Raw genomic sequence first — 20,764 nt, 5'->3', positions numbered from 1 at the left:
CTGGAGCAGGGGCTGGAGCTGAGGGCAGGGCCTGGACCTGGAGCTGGAGCAGGGGCTGGGGCTAGTCCTGGAGCTGGGAATGGCCCTGGAGCTGAGGCTGGAGCTGGTGGAGCTGGGGTTGGGGCCTGGAGCTGGGGCTGGAGCTAGAGGAGCTGGGGTTGGGGCCTGGAGCTGGGGCTGCAGCTGGTGGAGCTGGGGATGGGGCCTGGAGCTGGGGCTGGAGCTGGAGGAACTGGGGCTGGAGCTGGAGGAGCTGGGGATGGGGCCTGGAGCTGGGGCTGGAGCTGGGGTTGGGGCCTGGAGCTGGGGCTGCAGCCAGGGCTGGGGCTGGGGCTGGAGCTCAGTGTTGGAGCCAGGGCCTGGAGCAGGGGCTGGAGCCCAGGCCTGGAGCCGGGGTTGGGGCTGTGGCTGGGCCTGGAGCCGGGGTCGGTCCCTGGTCCGTGTCGCCGTCCCGTCCGTACCCGCTCGGTGCCCGGGGGGCGGCGCCGGTCCCGGCGGGGGGCGGGGGCCGGGGCCGGGGCGGCCCCCCCGGCGGCGGCCCTTGGACCCGGTGCTGCGCCGAGTCCGAGCCATGGCGGCGGCGGCGGGGCAGAACATCGCCGTGGTCGTGCACCGAGCCGGGGACCTGCGGCTGGTACGGCCGGATCGGCGGGGCCGGGCGGGAGCGGGGCCGCGCTCGGGGGGCCGCGGGGCGGGGGGGGCCCGGCGGCGGCTCCCGCGGGTCTCGGGGCTGAGCCCCCGCACTCGGGGGTGTCCGGCCAACCCGGTCCCTCCCGTTCTCCCCCTCCGGTTCCCCCCCGGTGCCGGGCTGCGAGCGGGGAAAGGCAGCGGCTTCCACACTCCCGGGGGTAGGGATGACCCGGGGGGCGCAGGCGCCCGAATTCTGGGGTGCCCCGTGCTTGGGGCGCCCCCAGCCCCGCTCCCTGTATGGCAGCTTCGGGCTCCCCACAGCGGTACAGGGAAAGGAAAACGCACCTGCCCTCGTGTGCCTCGAAGGTGAAACATTCTTGCCCAGAGAAATAAATTCGTGGATACACCCATTCATGCAAGCAGGAGGGTGCAATACTATTAGAAGAGATCTTTGTCAATTCCATTTGAGTGCAAAACCTCGTATCCCTGAAAGCCAGAATCCCCAAAATCTCCATTTTCCCCCAACAAGCCATTTTCACAGCTGAGACAAGTGCTCCCAGGGAGCAGGGGTGGAGGGTGGTTGTAGCTGCTTTGGGCTGTCAGAGCCCAGGTGAGCAGCAGAACAGAGGTCTCAGAGGGAGCAGGTGCTGCAGGACCCCCTCACTCGGAGTGTGTGTGTGTTGGGAGGGTTATTTTGTACTTTTAAAGTACTTCAGGCTCATTCTGCTTCTCTCACTGTGAACACTTGGCTCTTCCTGGCTGCTGAATCATCACAGCGCTGATTGGGGATCTGTGTTTGCCAGTTTGACGAGTGCCAAATGGGGGAAGGAAGATTTCCATGGGCAAACATTGGCAGGACACACAGTCCTGGCAGGAGGGCTCTTGGGAGCGCACAGACTTTGGATACCCACAGTGCCTTGTTTGGAGGGTGGTTATCAGGGAAGTGATTTTTCACCATTCCCACCCAGCCCAAGCTGCACGTGCCGGAGTCTGAGCGGTGTCTGTGGGGGTGGTTCCTGTGCGGCCCTCAGGCACCTTTGACACAACTGCACTTTCACCACAAGCACATAGAGCCTGGGCCTGGAGCCTGACTACCATAAGAAATAAAATGGGTTGAGGATTGAGGTGGTCCCTCTACTTCAAGAAACGTTTTCAAACTCCTGTGATTTGTGAGGTGGACACTGACTCCATCACATCTGTGTTGCTGGTCCCTAGACTGTATTACACCCACATGTGTGAGTTTTCCTTGGGATGTTTGACATTGGAGCTGGTCACCAGTGCCCCCCTGCCTCACTGGCAGCCCCTTGGTGTCATCCTCCTGGGCTTCCCTAAAGTTTCTTTGCCACAATGTGGATGGTGCTCACTGTATTGACCCATTGATCACCGAAGGAGTCTCAGCAGTGAGCTCTGAACTTATCTGTTATTGATACCTAAAGCTGGGTGAGACCATTTTCCTGCAATTCTCACACCTTTCTTGATTATTGGACATGTTTCCCATGGGAGAGTCACTGTGACCTCTGCACTATGTGAAAATGCATTGACTTGGTTTTTATTGACTCTCCTCTTGCCCTTGGGTGGTTGCCAGAGGCTCCTGTTTGGTGCCTGCTGAGGATTTATTGGTTTTATGCTTGTACCATGACCTGTCTTTCCCTGTCTCCTTTCACAGAAAACATTTGCTGCATTTCCTTTACTAGTCACCATTTCTGAACTTCTCAGTGAACACCAAACAATAGCAGAACTCGTGTCTTTGGTGTTCTCTGGTTTGGTCACTCCTATTTTCTACAAATCAGGCTGGAGGATTCACTTCTCACCAAGGTGTCTGGGTTTTTTTGGGCAGAGCTGTTACTGAAAAAAAAAAAGTATTCTTTTTTTTTACACACACCCATCTTCAGATGGAAGTTGGCTTTATCTCTTACCGTGGACTATTTTGTTCAGTCTGTGGTCTGTACCTCTGGTGTGTCACCAGATTGTGTGCTTATTGCATTTTCTGTGTAAGAGAAAGACCTCTTTTAAAAATAATGCTCTGGGCTGTGTTCCTCAGTGGGACAAAACAAACCCCCCACATATTAAAATTGCAGATACAGGCCTGAACCCAGAACGCAACAATGATGGAAAAACTTATATGTTTGCACAAAGGCTCACAGGGCCTTCTCCTGCCCTCACCCAGCTGCCTGGGCAGTTGGCTTATTATTTCAGAATCTAATTGGCCCCACTTGGAGCTCTTCTATAGGATTACTGAACTTCATCCTAATCTAGGTCTGATGATAGGTCACTATCTTACACAGCCTTAACACTCAAGGTCCCTTTGACTCAGAGGTGAGATAAGGCTGTCACAGGATGATGGTTTTATGGTTGAGGTGCTGTTATTACGATTAGTACTGTAATAATTAATTGATTTCTTTTTCTAACTTTGTCAAAGGTTCTTGCTGATCTTAGACAGGAGCTTTAGAATTTCCTTTGTCAGTTTGGGAGAAAACATTTGGATCTAGTTGGTCAGAAATAGAATTGTGACCTTGGGATGTGGAAGAAGCTTCAGAGGGACCCTACTGAGGGTGACAAAACCTCCCAGGCAAACACAGAAATTCTTTACAGGGAAACTAAGGGTAGGAGAATAGGAGGTCTGAACGTGGAGAATTTCAGTTGGTTGAATTGTATGAAAACAATGTGTTTTCAGAGTTTCTCTTTCTGTGATGTTTAGAATGGCACAGTACAAAGTAGGAGTTGAGGAATATGCTGGGATTGAGAATGTATTTAATTAGTTAAAATGCAGAACAGTGCTCTTCAAAATTTGAGCAGCAAATGGATTCTGAAGGTTCATTGTTGGCACTACTTTGGGGGGGCTTTTCTTGGAGACGTCATTGTTGAGGTGGATGCTCAATGGGTATTGTAGTGTCTTGGAGCTGTAAAACCCAATAAGATGATTCCTTTTGGGTTTTGATGCAGCTGAGGGAGCTCAGTGAAGGTAAAATGCCTGCAGACCTTTTGGGTGGAAGGGTGACTTGAGGCCAAGTGACCACTCTCTAACTCTTCTAACTCTTAACTTTGTTCATCCCATAAAGAGGTGCCATGGCAATTACAAGAGGACATGACGAAATGGGATTTACAGTAAAGTTTAAAGATGATTTATACATTGTTATGTATAAATCATTATGCAATTGTTGTGTACACATTATTATACATAAATATTATGTATAAATTATGTATCACTGGAACAGGTTGGGGAGGTCCTGGCCCGGGTTGGCCAGAGAAGCTGTGGCTGCGCCATCCCTGGAAGTGTTGAAGGCCAGGTTGGACGGGGCTTGGAGCAACCTGGTCTAATGGAAGGTGTCCCTGCCCATGGCAAGTGGTGGAACTTGATGATCTTTAAGGTCCCTGCTAACCCAAATCATTTTGTGATTCTCTGATTATGTACTAAAAATATTTCCTATTATTTATAATAATAACATAATCACTGCAATATTAAGGCTTTACAGAAAGAGATGGTTCAGAATCTTCCCGGTCACAGAAGGTGATTTTTTTGTCAGCCTTCAGGGATGAAGGATTAAACTGAAACTTGAGGCTGCTCTGGGGCAGAGAAGTTTAATATGTGGCTCTTGTTTGGGCAGGGAAGGGAAACGTACTGCAAAATAGTTTGGAGAGTGGATTTCCAAGCTGGCAGTCACTCACTCTGAATGGATCCCATAATCCTCCCCTGAGCCTGGAAAACGAGCTGCGCTTAAGAGGAAGCTCCTCATTGCACAGCAGGGTCTTACTGAGCAGACCAAACCCCTCATCTGCTTCTGGATTTACATGAGCTAACGTGGGCTGGCTTTCCACAAGGTATTCCCAGGGCTATGTACACACAGCTAAATGGTTTTTTTTTCCTTTTGTCCATAGGAAACCCGTCCAGTCCCAGAACCGGGTCCCAATGGTAGGTCTACAGATGATGCTTCTGTCTGCTTTCTTTACTGATCTCTTGGTTTTCTCATTCTCTTTTGTTACTCCTCAATATTATAAATTTATATATGTATAAAATATTTCAGAGGAAGTATAAAATAATCTGAAAAAGGCTGTGTGGTTGAAACAGATAATACTGCTTTTCCAGCTGAAAAGAGGAGCTGGAGCAGTCACAGATACATCCCTTTATCTGGCTTTTTCTGCTTCCTATTCCATCAATTCATGTATGTCACATTAAATGGCTCTTGGGATATGTCAGATGATCTTATTGCAGGACTAAACATTAATAGGGTGGGCATATGGGCTGATAGAAATTTGATTCACTAACTCTCCAGGGCTGAAATCACAGCTTAGGGAGAAGGAAAAATTAAATGGACTTGCTCTTTTATTCCTGCTCCAGCAATAGTCACGCCCCTCTTAAACCATACTGTTTTGTGGACCATATTTTTTGTTGACATTAGCTTTTGTCTTACCATATTTTAAGCCTTCCTGATTTGTGAATACATGCATAGTTTGGTATTTCATGGCTCACGAATGTGCGAATGTGCTGTTCTGGTGTATTTATTTAATGCCAGTAAATCTGGATGTGTCAATACTGGCTTGGCCTTTGCTGTGGGGCCCAGGGCCAGCCAACGTGCTGCTCTCCCAGTGCCTGAGGAGGTGAGTTTTCTACAAGGAGCTTTCCCTGCTGTTCTGGCAGAGGTCCTCCTGCGCATGCATTCCGTTGGGATCTGCGGGTCCGACGTCCACTACTGGCAGCACGGCCGGATCGGGGATTTTGTCGTCAAGAACCCCATGGTGTTGGGGCACGAAGCTTCCGGGACTGTCGTCAAAGTGGGCTCAGGGGTGACTCATCTGAAACCAGGTATCTGCAACCAAAACTGTTTGGTTTTCCTGCTAATCAGTTCCCAAAAATATGTCCATAGCAGGCTGGGCTTCTTTAGGTCACATAAATTTATCTGGGGTTCTGAGGTCACAGCGTGACGTTCTCCTTCACAAAGTGTCACTGTGCTGCTATTAGTCACCCAGCTTGGCCACTGTGGCGTATGATATTCCTTAGGTAGCTTTATCCTGGGATATCTTGAGCTTGCCCAGCTGTATTTTAATGCAGAGCAGAGCATATGCCAGTACAAGGTGCCTTTTAAGGAAGCTCGATAAAACTTCAGAAACCACGTACATTGCTCTTGCCAGCAACCTGCTGTTAATGTTTCTTCTCTGTGTGCGTTCTTGAAGTAGCAAAAGGCCTCCTGCAGTGCAGAGAGGTCACTGGAGCAACTGCTCCAGGCCTTGTGATGTGACCTCCACTGCTCGCTGCGCTCCTGAATGTCCTAGAAAATGGGCTGAGCAGGGAATTTTGCAAAGTTTGCTGATGAGAGCAACTTAGGTGGGGTGGAGAGGATGCAGGAGAGCCAGCAAGAGTTACAGGGAGACCTGAGAGGTGCCATTAAGATCCAGGTGAGATTCCATGCAGGTAAACATAAAGTGATGTCCACAACAGAAGAAACAAAACCAGCTTTGTAACTAAAATGCTCACTGCTGAGGGGTGAGACCTTTGGCTCTGCCACTGAGCGTGGGAGTGTTGCCTCAGCAATGGTGAAAAATGCAAATCAGTGTTAGGAGGGGTACAGAGACTCAGTCAGAGGACATCAGTGCCCATCTGGATTCTGTGTGCAGTTCCAGTCTCCTTCTTTCCAAAGGGATGTAAAGGAGGTGAGAACAGAGGAGGACAAGGAGATGACAGGACATGGAGCAGCATCTCTGTGACACGTCTAAGCCAGGAACTTTAGCTGGGAGCTGGAGAGACAACTCAAGGATGTGTGGCACATGTCTGAGGACTCATGGAGGGCAGGGAGAGGCCATGCAAAGCTTTCCTGTTTTCTAGTTCCTCCAATACAAGAGCAAGGGACAGTCAGAACCACGTACAGCATCCAGTGAGATGTAGCAGACCAGGTGTTTACACAGTGGAAAGAGGAGGAGAAATTGTTCAATGTTACTAAATACAGACAAACCACATACAGCTTGGGAGGCTGGGAGAGCATTCAGAATGTGTGTGTCCTGCTCCTTTCACCCCCAGACATCCCCCAGGCCATCTCAGAGGTGATGCTGTGGCCTAGATGGTTCTGTGCTTCTGTCCATCCTCCTGCTTGTCACTATGTCTGGCTGGAAGCCTTTGGTGGAGCTTTACTTAGAGATTTGGCTCCAATTGGCTTCCTTTTCCAAATAAATGGGCTGGTTTGTGTCCCTTGTGTACTAGCCAGTTGTACTGTGGTCACACTCTTTCCTCTAGTATGGAGAAAACATAATTGCCTTGTGATTGCAATTAGATAATCATGGAATCATAGGCTGGCCTGGGTTAGAAGGGACCTTAAAGCTCATCTCATTCCACCCCTTTGCCATGGGCAGGGACACCTTTCACTAGACCAGGTTGCCCTGGTCCCTCAAGCCTCTCTTGTTCCAGGGTTCCTGTGTTTTTTGGTGCTACTCATACCTGTGTGCCACCCTGTCCCTGACTGACACAGCCTTTCCCTGGCAGGTGACCGTGTGGCCATCGAGCCGGGCGTCCCGAGGGAAATGGATGAGTTCTGCAAAACTGGCCGCTACAACCTGTCCCCAACCATCTTCTTCTGTGCGACCCCCCCCGACGATGGGAACTTGTGCCGCTACTACAAGCACAGTGCCAGCTACTGCTACAAGTTAGTCCGTGCTCGCTCCTCAGGGAAATACACACTCCCCGGGGGAAGCAATCACCTCTTGGCCCTTCTGAGTACTCTTTACATGATCCCAACAGGTTTTGTTGCCTTCTGATCCATAAATAACACGTCTAAGCTTGGATGGCGGCCACTTTGTAAAGGATTTGTCAGGCAGGCGTAGTTTATCCCCTCCGGTGCCAGACATAAACATTTCTCGCATGTCTTCTGGGATGTCCCTGCTGCTTTACCCTTTAATTATTTTCCTTTTCCCATTTGCTCCCCGCTCTTAGTTTGTTTTCTGCTGTCTCTTTATATCCTTGCCTTCTTAGGCTGGTGCCTGAAGGTCTTTATCTAGTTCTTTGAGCTGAGCTTTGCTGCTGCTTTTCAGGAAACACCATGGTGACTGCTGACACCTTGGTCTGTCATTTGAAACAAACTCATCCCACTTGGAGCAGAGCAGGAACAGTAAGCAGTGGCCCTGCTGAGCTGTTTGTCTTGTGTGACTCTGAGTGTCCCCACTAAGCTGCCAGCATTACACATCTGTTTTCATATCCAGTTCAGCAAACCTGAGTATGTTATTAGTTGTGGCAGGACTGACACATTTGCTTAGAAGCAAATCTGTGCTTAAACACTCTGGCAAATCATAGAATCCCAGAATCATTTGTGTTGGAAGGGACCTTAAAGCTCATCTTGTTCCATCCCCCTGCCATGGGCAGGGACACCTTCCACTTATTCAGGTTGCTCAGAGCCCCATCCAGCCTGGCCTTGAACACTTCCAGGGATGATGGGGCAGCCACAGCTTCCCTGGGCAACCTGCGCCAGGGCCTCATACACTCTGGAAAGCTGAAAAAGCCTCTCCAATGTTGTACCCACATAAGTGCCTTTAACGAGGAGTTAAAACCAGCCCAGTTAAAAATAGTGCCCCTCTGAGACTGCTCTACCTGTCCAGCATGTTCTTTCCCAGTCTGTACAGGGCTGATTCTTCCATGAGCAGGAAGGTCCTTGGGATTGATCCTTGATGGCTGCACAGGGAGCATTCAGGATTGCAGCAGTCGGAAGGAGGCACTTGACTGCTCTTCTCCTGAGAGTCCTAAGGCAGGAAGCTTTCAAAGCAGATCCCAAGCAGCTGCTGTCAGGATGAGGTGCTGCTCCGGATGGGAATAACATCTCACTGTCCAGACCCACTGTCACTGATTTCCTGTGTATTAAAATAACATTTTCTGACAACATCACAAGTTTTTGCGTGGGAGGATATGGCTGGTTTGTAGCTGGCTTCTTCCAGAGTTTTGCATTTTTTCCTCCAATTTGAGTAAATATAACTTTGGCTATCTTATTTTATTTTTGAGCTTTGAAATGCAAAGCCTGGACTTGGTGCTCCTGGTTTCAGATCTGCAGAGCTGTGGCTGGCTGATGCCAAGCAGATTCCCTGGCATGAAGCTGCTCTGCCAGCACAGGTTTGCTGGGAACAGCTGATGGCTGAGCTCAGTGGGCTCTTGCACATTTGGGCAGTTATTGTCTGTCCTGCTGGTGAGCAGACTCTGTTGGATGCTCCAAGTAACTTGATGGAGGTGGAATCATACTGTGAACCTGCCCTCCCCATAGACAGGGCAGTGCCCAGATCCAGCAGAAGCAAACGTGATGCCAAACTCTATGATAGATGAACCCTTGGAGTCAGACCTTTAAAGCCTCCTGGAGATAAGGGAGATGCAGATATCTTACAGCTGTCTCCCCACAACCATAATTTCCGTTTCTTTGGCTTCATGTTGTCCTGGCTGAGATCTGACCTTGAGCTTCCCAAGGCTGTCAGAAAAACCCTCCTGGCAGGTACAGCTCCCAGCACCCTCTATGAGGGAGCCCACGTTGGTGGCTCCCTGGTGGGCAGCGTTGTGGGGCTGAGATTTATTCTGTCAGCAGTTCAGAAGGGTTTCACCCCCCTCTGCTTTTTTCCATCACTCACACTGGCTGCGTGACGGGGCTGTTTCTGTCTAAAGGCTGCTGTGAGGGTGTGTGCTGGGACCAGTCCACTGGTTTAAAACACTTGGTGCATCAGGGGAGCAGGTCCCAGGTGTTATGGGGAGACCTGGACCCGGCTGCCTTTCCTGGTGGCATCACCTTTGGCAACCAGATGTTTTCTAGAAGTGTGGAGCTGAGTGATCCAACCCAGGTGAGAGGTCTGGGATCTCACTGGTGGGTCCCAGCCATAGGGCAGCCCTTGGGGTGGTGCATATGCAACTGGGGTGTTTATTCCAAAGGGAATGAGTGTCAAAGGAGTCCTTGGGTTCACTCATCAAGTACTGGAGAGTTGATGTGGGGAAGTTTGTGGGTCCCTGTGTTTGGTGCTTGGGCAAACCTCACTGGTTTAGGTGCACTTGATGCTGCTTCAGAGGAGAAAAACAGGCAATAGAACTTCTTGAAACACATTCCAGCCTGGCATTTCTCTCACCAAGGGTGAGAGTGGGTTTTGCCGCTGTGATTTACACCCATGTTTGGTCTTCGAGTGTCATGGCTTTCCTTATCACCCTCATAAACCTTTTTGGAGACTGTTGCTTGTGTCCCATTCTTGCAGGCTTCCAGATAACGTCACCTTTGAAGAAGGAGCCCTTATCGAGCCCCTGTCAGTGGGAATCCATGCCTGTAGAAGAGCAGGAGTCACTCTGGGAAGCAAAGTCTTCGTGTCTGGCTCTGGTATGGTGAACACATTCAGTCCTTTGGTTCCCTGTCTGCTGGGAGGGGATGGGCAGGGCTCAGTTTGAGCTCCCGGGCTCTGCTGTCTGTGGGGGTCATGGCACAGCTCCAGGGTTGCCAAGGGGGACCTTGAGGCTGCCAGAGCCTCCTTTAACTCAGGAAAACACAGGGCTCTGGGTTCAGTGTTCAGAGCCTGTGGCTGGTGCTGCCTGGCAGTGGTACATGTTCTCTTTCACCCCCTTGTACCCAGGACCAATTGGCCTCGTTAATGTGATTGTTGCTAAGATGATGGGTGCATCTGCTGTGGTGGTCACAGGTAAGTCCTTGTATCCCTTGTGTGCCTATTTCCCATGATACAACACTTTCACAGAATCACAGAATCATTAAGGTTGGAAAAGACCTCTTAGATCATTGAGCCCAACCATTAACCAAGCACTGCCAAGCCCAACCGTGTCCATAAGTGCCACATCCACATGTTTTCTGAACACTTCCAGGGCTGGTGATCCCACCACTTCCCTGGGCAGCCTGTTCCAATACCTGACCACCCTTCCAGGGAAGACATTTTTCCCTAATATACAACCTAACCCTCCCCTGGCACAACTTGAGGCCCTTTCCTCTCATCCTGTCCCTTGTTTCCTGGGAGCAGAGCCCACCCCCACCTGGCTCCACCCTTCTGTCAGGGAGTTGTAGAGAGTGAGAAAGTCCCTCCTGAGCCCCTTTTTCTCCAGGCTGAGCCTCCCAGCTGCCTCAGCTGCTCCTGGTGCTCCAGACCCTTCCCTGGCTCTGTTTCCTTCTCTGGATATGCTCCAGCACTTTGACTAATTCCAAATTATTCCTTCAAGTTTACTGCTGGGGAAGGCAGCCCAGGCAAATCTGTTTGTGACTGGAGTAGTAGCATGTGCCTGTCTGGAGGGAATCCTGCTAAATATCTTGTTCCCTGGGACAAGACTTTGATCTCTGCCCTAACTGGGATCTCCAAGAAGATGCAGTTTGCAACTCTTCTGCTGGGTTAGAGGACCAGGGTCATAACTCCTGATTCCCAGCATGGACAAGTTGTGTGGGTGGAGTAGCCTCAAGGAGAACAATCCAGAATAAAGAGGTAATCAATGGTCCGTGGATCAGGCCTAGAAACCTTCTTCAGACTTTGAGCTGGTATTTTGGAAGAGTCAATGCATCTGTATGTCAGCTCTGAGTCTCAGAAGCTTTGCTTGCTTCTGGTACCTCTGATCACTGGCTGTTTTCTTTTTATTTCCCCATTTTGAGCTCTTTTGATCTCAGCTTTGTGTTTTAGCTCTGGCTTATAAATCAAGCCTTGAGAATCAGGTTTTGCCTTCCCTATAGTGCCTTTATCTTAGACCTTCATAATATCTAGTGTTCTAGTGTTCACCCTGGCACACAGACCAGGCAACACAATGTATTTTATACCCTCTTTGGGGCTATTCTTGGAGGTTCTTTGATCTTAGCAGGTTATTTTTTCCTCTGGTGGTGCTGTGTGATGGCCTGGGCAGCGTTTGCACAGTTTTTTCTGTGTGCAGCCACACTGTGCTCCTCACTTGTCTTTCTCTGCCCTTCTTTCTGCTCCTGTTGGGGGTTTCATTTTCCACTGGTTATCCACATAGACTGAAATGGCCTTTTCAGAGTCCCTGCATTTCAGAAATGGGCCTTCCTTGCACAACTGAGGTTTCTGGTCCAGCTGCTGCTTACAGCAATGTCTTTGTCTAGCTGCATCTGGAAAACCTCTGAGGAAGGCGATCCCACCTTTCAAGGTACCTACTCCAAGTTTGTACCACCTCTTAACGAAGAAGCATTTTCTGGGGTCCACTCACAAACTGTCATTTGTGGGGATTTACCCTTATCTGCAAGAGCTGAAATGAGTTTTCATCACCTTTGTAGCTGCCCTTCAGGTTGTTGCAGAGCTGTTCCATCTCCCCTTTTTATCCCATGCTAAGCCAGCCCAGCTGCCTCCAGGGTTCAGTCTCTCTCTCTGTAGCTTGCCCAAAAGAAGGGAGAGCTGGAGAAACCTCAGGATGTTCACTGGTTGAAATCTCCACCTAGGGTTTGAGCAGGGCCTGGAAGTGGTGTCTCCAGCTCTCACTGAGACTCTCTGATCTTTCTGAGTGGTGATGGCCAGGAGGAGCAGTTACAGGTGCCACTGGACAATGAGTAAGGGTTGCTGCAGTGCTTTTGGGTCAAAGCCCCAACCTGGACCTGTCAGAAGGCTGCTACTCACCTCCCATGCTTAAGGCCAGGTGTATAATTGACCTCTCGACTACTCTGTTTCCATTTTTGGGTTGAGAGATAAAATTCAGGTCCCACCCTCCTGCCTTTGCAGCAACATCCTTCAGTAGTAGCTCAGGTCAAAAACCAAGGCAGATTATTGCCTTCTCCTCCCTTAATCCTCTTGCTGCCAACTCTAGGGCATTTTTAGTTCTGCTGGCCTCACCCTGAAGGTGTGTGTGCTTGATGGATGGGATCAGTCCACACCTCAGATTTTGTGAAGTGTTTGTGGATGGTGTTTGCTGTAGCAGGAAAAACAGTTCTGCTCCTGAATCACACATGAGGAACTTTGCTGCCCAGCTGGGCTGGTGCAGGGGCTGGGGGTGACCCCGTTCCTGGGTGGGGAAGGGCTTGGTGAGCTGGCAGGGGTTGGTGGGGCTGAGGCAGCTGGCTCAGCCTGTCACCCCATTCCCACTCCTGCCTGGGTGTATCTTCCCTGGAACTCTGGGGGCTGCTGCTGCCTCTGCCCATAGGCTGCTGCTGGGAGCCCTGGGTGAGCTGCTCTGGGTATCATGTGCCACAGGACTCCAAGAGGCCACAAGAAGTTCCTGGTGCCTGGTTTGTAGGGTCAGTAGGCTTGGATACATGGAATTGCCCCTTCTTATCTCTGTGTGCTGGCCTAGATATTGATTGTGACTCGTAGACATCTCCCACACAAGAGAGGTTTGGCTGAGGTATTGAGAGACACCCATGGAGGTGGTGTCCCTAGTCAATTATTTGTGTGTGGCATGAGCTGAGGAGTGGGTTTGGTTTGGCTCGTTGCCCCTTGGGATTTTGCTGCCCTTCTCAGAGAATTGCTTTTTGTGTCGGCTTTAGGAGCCAACACCTGTGAGATGCCTGTCTGCCCACAAAGGACATCTTGTACTTTGCGATCAGATTCTTTGAATTCATTGCCCAGAATTTTTATGATGTGTTTGTCTGTGAAGAGCTTTGTCTGTGCAGCACTTAAGGCTTTAAATGTTTGTGTTTGTTTTGACAAGCTGCTCACAAACACAGAAATATTTAGAAAAGCTTTTTCCTCGCCTGGGGAGAACTCATCTCCTATAGCTTCTGTCTTTGGCTCACCTGGAGTGATTGATGTATTTAGCAGGCTCCAGCTGGGTGAGAAGATCAATTTGTTTCCTGGGTCCTCATCTACTCTTCACAAAGGTCTGTGTCTTTCTCCACTCCACTGCTGAGTGGGTGTGATTGATATTTATGTACAACCTTCTCCTGTCCTTCTGCCTTGCTGCTGCTCTGAAAAGCTGCTTTTCTCCTTAGAAACACATAAAAGTTCAGCCTTACTCCCCATCAAGTGAAGGGACAGTTTAGGTGTTGTATGGCAGTGTTGGGCTCTCTTGCCTTGCTCTGTCTGTCACTAAAGCTGCATTTAGTAATTCCTATGTAAGGGAAATTATTCCTCTTGTGCTATCTGAATCTTAAGTTCTGGGTGTCGGTGACTCCGGAAACCCTGGAAATCAAGGTCAGGAAGGATGAATAACTGTCCAGAGCTCATCTCCCTTGAGAAAGAAGATCAACACAGAAAGTGTGAGAGCTTCAAGAATATTTACCTGTCAAATTGGCTCATAAACCATCATGAGAAGCTTAAAGGTAATTTGATAACTTATTTGGAAGCAGAGACATAGGACTACTCTTGTTCTGGCAGCCAAAATTTTAATTAGCTCCAGTGGCCAGGAAGTGAAAACAGATTTCTGACTAGAGGCAAGATGCAACCCTGTAATTGTATAATGGACCATTTTCGCAAGACTTGTGGGGGGTTTGGCCTCAGTAAGGTTTGAAATTCAAACGACTTGGTCCCTCCCAAGACTCACAAGTGTCTGGAGCTCCGAACAAACCAGAAACCTGCAGATCTGTCTGCTTCAGGAAGTGCTTCATGCTGATTCACTTAGGCCAGGGATATTATTGCAGCCCTGAGCAGGGCTGATGGTATTTGCTACCATGTCCCATGTGCCTCTCTGAGCCAGGACTTCCTTCCTGAGCAGGTCAGCAAACCAGAGGCCAACTACAGCAACGGTGGGGGTGGGGGGGCTTTTTTTGCTGCCGGAGAGTGATTTTTGTGGCCACTTTGAAACACACTGGCTGTCTTGTCACTCCAGGACAAAGCCTCTCGATTATTTCTGCCAGAGAGACCATTTAAAATACCTTAGTCACTCGGCAGATACTAAAAATGGCTGAGTCCAGCTGTGTCTGCTGTGAGCTGGTGTTGTGAGACCAAACTTCACGGGGAGTTGGGTCCACTGCTGGGAGCACTGTTGAGCCCCGTGGTCTCCTTGGCATACACAGATTTGGGATACAACAACCGTGCTGGGCAGAAGTGTTTCTTATCACTTCAGGTGCCTCCGAAAGTCCCTGCCCACGCTCTTGGGGCACAGGAGGTCTCTGAGTGCAGCTCAGCTGGAGTCAAGCATGACCATACACATGGCCTGGAGCCCAATGCCCAGAGCTTGGGAGGGACAGAGCTGACTAATCCTCCTGCAGCCACAGGAATGAGAGCCCACATTGAGGCTTCCAGGGTGATGCTGCCCTTACTTTTCAGCCTTAGCTTTTCCTCTTTCATCTACATTTCATTACCCTTTGTTATCCCTTCTCGAAACTCCCTCCACATCTCTTCTGGGTGCTCATCTCAGTGGGTGTGGCCACACCTGGCATCCCAAGCCCTCCCACTGCCCGTAGGGTCTTGTCCATCACCTGCTCTGCCAGTGAGTCCCATCCTGTTCCCTGTGTGATGGGCAGGCAGAGCCTCTGGCCCAGCTCCCTCCCAGCACGTGGCCGAGTCAGAGCGGCTCATGTCAGAGCACTGGCCTCATCCTCCTTCCCTTTTCCCTTGATATTTTCACCCCATCCTATCTCTGACTTCTCTGAAGACTGTGTCCTGGTGAGAGGGGTGTTTTGCTCCTTGCTGTGTGTCCTGGAGAGGAGTGTGCTTGTGGCAAAGGCATCATTTTCTGAGTCTTCAAGCTCAGGACCACTGGGAGGAGACACTGTTCACCCCTCAGTTTTGGGTCTAGGAAATCTTGGCTGTTACAGCTCTCGATTCAGCCATCTTTTCCAGTGCCAGCCTGCAGACCCCTGTAGACTACTGCTTTAGTGCAGGGCAAAAAGGTTGTTGGCCTGGGAAATGCTGCTCTTCTCCTTAGCTGTTCACCTCCTTATCTCCAGAGATGTCCTGGTCACCAGTGGTGCCTGCAGAGGGATGGGTGGCTTCCTTCCATGGGATGTGGAAGAGCAGAGACAGTGTGGCTACCCGACAGGGCAGCCTGCTCCATGGTACAAACCATCCTGTGGATCTTCAGAGGGTATTTACAGTGCTGTCAAGAACCCTCAGGACAGAGTACTGGAATTGAGCCATGCCCTCACAGATGTTTATCATCACCAGCTTTGTTGCTCTGTGTTAATGGGGTGTCTGAAGTCCACCCTATTACCAGATCCACTCCCTTTTTATATTATGGGCTTGTCTGTTCGTTCACCTGTGACAGAAACTGTCTGAGAGACGCTCAGCAGTCTCCAGTGCTGTTACCAGGAGGGTAAAGGAGCGGGAGATGTCTGTGACAGCAGGGACATGTAGTGTTGACAATTGATGCTTTCTGCAGTTCACTCAGCCAGGAGCACCAGCTGAGAGTTCACTGAGGAAACCCTCAGAGACCTCGTGGTCTGCTCTCATCTGCTGCCACATTAATGATCCTCTGAGCCCAAAGTCTCCTGTGAAAAGGCTTCTTGGTGCTGTGCTGTCCATACCCAGGTGATTTCTGGGCCATCAAGGAGCAAGGTCAGAGCAACCTTGCCCCTGGTTCATGCCCCTTGGGAAGCGTCCTTGAGGGTGGGAGTAAATAATGTGAAGAGCCAGGGAAGGAAAATGCAAGAGTGGTGGTTTTTTGCCTCATTGTGGACTCTTCCCTGGGCTAACTCACTGAGTAGGTGTGTAACAGGGTTTCTTACAGTCCATTTCTCTAGTGGATGAAGGTCCTGCCCGAACTAGTGAAGCTGCTTCATCAGGTCATTGCCAAAGAGACACCGGGCAGTGCAGCCGGAGCCAGAGGCAGATTTAGGTAGGTCACAGCCTGCTCTGGAGCAAGTGCCCTGTCTGTCCTGGCCTCCTGCTGCCTTTTGCCTTTGCCTGCATTGAGGTTACTGTGCTCTGCAGTGTTGGGGCAGCAACCATGGCAACCATGACAACTCAGCCATGGCAGTTCCTGCTCTGGTTCCTTCTTGTGGTATCTCTGCCCATGCCCTTGGGAGTTAAGCTTGGCCTTCTAGTTTGTCTTGGCACTACTGGTGTTCATGCAGTACCAAAGAGAAACTGGGACAACTACAAAATGATCATTTTAGAAGTCACTCCTCCAGTCTAGTGGTGGCATCTGTTCCTTCACTTGGACATTGCTCTGTATAGTGTGAGTTTCATCTGTGGGTTTGTGCTTTAGTCTCTTTGAAGCACACCCTCTTCTGCAGCTGGAGAGCCTTTGGCATCTCCCGTATCTTAAAGTTGTCCTCACTCCTCATCCTTCATCATCCTCATCATCTGGGGCTACCCAGGACGAGAAAGATGTGGACCTGTTAGAGGAAGTCCAGAGGAGGGGCATGAGGATGGTCAAGTGGGAGGGCTGGAGCCCTTCTGCTCTGGAGCCAGGCTGGGAGAGCTCAGGCTGTTCAGCCTGGAGAAGAGAAGGCTCCGGGGAGACCTCAGAGGCCCTTCCAGTGCTAAAGGGGCTCCAAGAGAGCTGGAGAGGGACTTTGACCAAGGGTCCAGAGTGACAGGACAGGGGGCAATTGGCTTCCCATTGCCAGAGGGATGGTTAGATGGATATTGGGAAAGAATTCTTCCCGGTGAGAGTAGGGAGGCCCTGTGGCACAGGTTGTCCAGAGAAGCTGTGGCTGCCCTGTCCCTGGAAGTGTTGAAGGCCAGGTTGGATTGGGTTTGGAGCAACCTGGGATAGTGGAAGGTGTCCACTATGGGGGGGAACTGGATTTGCTTTAAGGTCCCTTCCAACCCAAACTAGTCTGTGATTCCATGATCCTTCTCTGCCTGCCCAGAAGCAGTGAACACAGACCCTTCCCTCTCTTGGTTGTGCTGCCCTGTGCACACATGTAGGAAGCAGTTTCCAGGCTCAGGTTGCTCCTCTCCTTCTGTTTCATGCAGTGCTCCAGCTCTTGACTTGGTTTGCTTTTCCCCAGATTTATCTGCCTCTCGCCTGCAAAAGGCCAAGGAGGTGGGGGCAGATTTTACCATTCAGGTGAAGAACGAGACCCCGCAGGAGGTGGCCTCCAAAGTGGAAGGTGTCCTTGGCTGCATGCCCGACATCACCGTGGAGTGCACAGGGGTGCAGGCCTGCATCCAGACTGGCATTTATGTGAGTACCATTTGTCCCCAAGACAGAGCAGGGATGACATTGGTCTGGTTTTATCTGGGATGCTGCAGTGAATGAGTTATTTCACTCTCACTGTGCTTAATTTCACTGGGCTTGGTGTGGGGAGAGAAGGTGCTCATTAGACAGCAGAAGAAGAGAGGCAATTAAAGAGTTAACGTTGGCATGGGGATAATTGGCAATTAATTTGATGCTCAGGTGCTAAACCACTTCCCAAAGAGACCCCAATAAGACCCCAAAACCCAAGCATGGCTGTGCAGCAGTGTCAGGGAGCTGGTATGAGCAGGACATCACCTTCTGTTAAGTTGAAGTTACGTCCAAATAAGGAGAATAATCAAGAAAATTAATTCCAGCAGGTGAAGGAAGCAGTTAAGGAAGGGATGTTCTGCTGCCACGAACATACTAAGAAGAGGATGGGGCGAAGGTAGTGGGGAGTTTCACAGGGAAAAACAAGGAGGGGAATAGGACAAGTGGCAAAAAGAGAAATTCCAGTGAAGTACCAGGCTTAGTTTTAAATCTTCCCTATTGAAATCCCAAAATACTCTTTGTAGTCCTAAATGCCAGCCATTTTTCAGAATGAGATTTAGATACCAGAATCCTTCGGGGATTTTCAAAAGATGGCATTTTTAGCCTTGAATACTGTGTGTTTCACTCTTACAGGCTCCTGACAGCATCCTGCCTCTCCCCTGGCCTCTCCATCATTCACTGCAGCCACAAAGTGTGCCTTTATTTTTGACAGACCCTGCACGGGCTCCAGCAACTGCATTCTGCAAAGTGTAACATGTTTGTGTTTTTGCTCTCCAGGCCACTCGTTCTGGTGGGATCTTGGTGCTGGTGGGGCTGGGGCCTGAGATGGTGACAGTGCCCATTGTGAATGCTGCTGTGCGGGAGGTGGATATCCGGGGGATATTCCGCTACTGCAACACGTGAGTCTCGTGCAGGGGGGGCTCATGCGTCTCTAAACCTGTCTTTAGAATTATTCAGAGCTATAGTTTCTTACCAGTGGAGCAAGAATCTTTGCTTGATCTGTAGCTCTCCAGGAAGAATTTATGGGATGTTGTCAAGCTCTGTCTTAAAATGAGAAATGTTTTTAAGTAGGTAATTTGGGAATTAGATCGGGTGCTGCACTCCTTTGTATCCCTATTCCTCTAACTTGGCCCATTCCTGATTGGACTCCATGATTGTGGTTGGACTTGATGATCTTTGGAGGTCTTTTCCAACCTCAGTGATTCTATGATTCTAAGAGGAGCAGTGATACAATCCAATTGAAGAGGCTGGAAGCTGACTGAGGCTTTTCCTTTCCTCTCCTGCACTGAGTCCATGAGTTTGCGCTCCACAGTGGTCAGTGTGCAAGCGAGGAGGCCAGGTGAGGGGAGAGCAGAGCATGGCAGTTTGGTTTTCATTCCATGCTTCTAAAGAAGTTGTTTCCTTGATTTTCACTTGCTTCCTACTCAGCCAACTGTCTGGGAAGCAGAGCCTGCCTCCTCAGTGCTCAACAGCCCAGCTCAGTTGGCTTGTCCCATCTCCCATGCTGGATGCTTGAGATTCCCTCTCCAGAAGATCCTTTGCAGGCAAAAGTCCCCTCGGCTGCCTGGGCTAAGGAAATAACTGCAATGAATCAGGCTCCTCCCTGCTCTTTCCCTGGGCTCCAAAGCAGTGCTTGCTCTCATCCCCTGCTGTTTCCCTTGCAGGTGGCCCGTGGCCATCGCTCTGCTCGCATCCAAGCGGATCAACGTCAAGCCCTTGGTTACGCACCGCTTCCCCCTGGAGAAGGCTCTGGAGGCGTTTGAGACCACCAAGAGGGGTGAGGGGGTCAAAGTCATGCTGAAGTGTGACCCCACTGACCAGAGTCCCTGAGCTGCTGCAGTGCCCAGCCCTCACCCCACTGCACCAGCAGCCTGGGATGCGCAGGATGAGGCTGCAGGAAGGAGGCTGATGTGGGGCTGTTGCATGTTTGCAGTCACCTTGCACAGCTGCTTCTTGTAACTAGAAAATCAAACGGTGATGAGGGTGAGTGGCACTGGGATACACCATTAGAGCACTAACAGGTAGCTACAAATGGACAATCAATAGTTTGAATCAAAATGTTGGGTTAGAAATGAGGGTTTTCACAGTTGGCTCTTCTCCAGCAGCCCCCCAGCAGAGCCTGGCCTGATGCCTCTGTGCTGGGGGAGGTGTTGGCACTCCACCTTTCCACCCTGCACTGCCCCAGCTGCAGCTCTTCCTGCATGACAATCCCTGGATGTGAGATAGCCCTGTGTGAATATTCCCCCTTCCCATTGCACCTTCCCTCAGGGATGCTTAGGGATTGTACAGCCTGTGGAACAAAGCCTGGCCATCCCCCCTCCATGGGAAGCACCGGCACATTCAGATCATTCTCTCCATGCTCTTTGCAAATATCCCAAAGCTCAGAGCCCAGGGCTTTTGTGAAGCTGGAGGCCAGCTGGGACCACATCTGCTGTGTCACCCCCCAGCAGCTCCTTGTGGGACCACTTCAGGCTGGGAAACTGGGACTGCTGAGGGCCTTGTCCTTATGTGGTTCCCAGGGAGGGGCTGCTGTTGGAGGATACAGCTGCTTTTAGCATGGAGGGAAGCGCAGGGGAGCCATAAGGGGACAGCATCATTCAAAGGTTTTACCACTGTGAACAAATCATAACTTTTTGGGAATATCGAGCCTTCCTGCTGAGTTTGTGAGCCATGAACAACGTACTAATGAGGTAGCAGGTTGCAGATAAAATCTAATCTTTGATTACAGTCGTTAATTTTAGTACTGAGAGATCAGTTCCTTCCTTGGTCCGGTACTGAACTTTCCTCAATAAATGCTGCCTACCTGAGACCTACCTGGTGTGTCCCTTAAAGTGTGGGGTGACAGTGTTGGAGGAGTTTCTGACTTTGGGCCTTGGTGACTGTGCAGACCTGGGCCTTGCCAGGGGCTGCAGGTTGAGCTCGGTGTTGCAAGACTGTGAGACCTCAAATGACCCAACAACTTGCAAATCAAAGCTTATTTTTATTCCAGAGGTGGCCAAGTTAATCCTGGCAGAAGTGGAAGCCCCCAACTCCATGTTGAGTTTTACAGGGATGATACATAATCCAGGGGAACTTTCTGTAGCCAGAAGGAGAAGTGGCCAAAGTATGTGCTCAGCACATTCCAGTGCTGGGGAAATCCCCACTGGCATGGCTGGGGGA

The 20,764-nt window shown here is 50.3% G+C and overlaps 1 protein-coding gene across 1 annotated transcript; it reads left to right on the top strand.

The window, feature by feature from the left end:
* Positions 1-524: 524 nt before the first annotated feature.
* SORD (sorbitol dehydrogenase) lies at positions 525-20,418 on the top strand. The gene is made up of 9 exons (XM_027698034.1): positions 525-634; positions 4,507-4,540; positions 5,267-5,431; positions 7,100-7,259; positions 9,823-9,941; positions 10,192-10,257; positions 17,388-17,563; positions 18,383-18,504; positions 19,270-20,418. The coding sequence occupies exons 1-9, from the start codon at positions 572-574 to the stop codon at positions 19,433-19,435; spliced, it is 1,071 nt and encodes a 356-aa protein (XP_027553835.1). The 5' UTR covers positions 525-571; the 3' UTR covers positions 19,436-20,418.
* The last annotated feature ends 346 nt before the right edge of the window (positions 20,419-20,764 follow it).

Source organism: Neopelma chrysocephalum, unplaced genomic scaffold (assembly GCF_003984885.1).
Source record: "Neopelma chrysocephalum unplaced genomic scaffold, ASM398488v2 Primary Assembly neopelma1_124, whole genome shotgun sequence".
NCBI classification, from domain to species: Eukaryota; Metazoa; Chordata; class Aves; order Passeriformes; family Pipridae; genus Neopelma; species Neopelma chrysocephalum.
The sequence above is the reverse complement of the archived record's forward strand: the minus strand, read 5'-3'. Positions and strand labels throughout refer to the sequence as shown.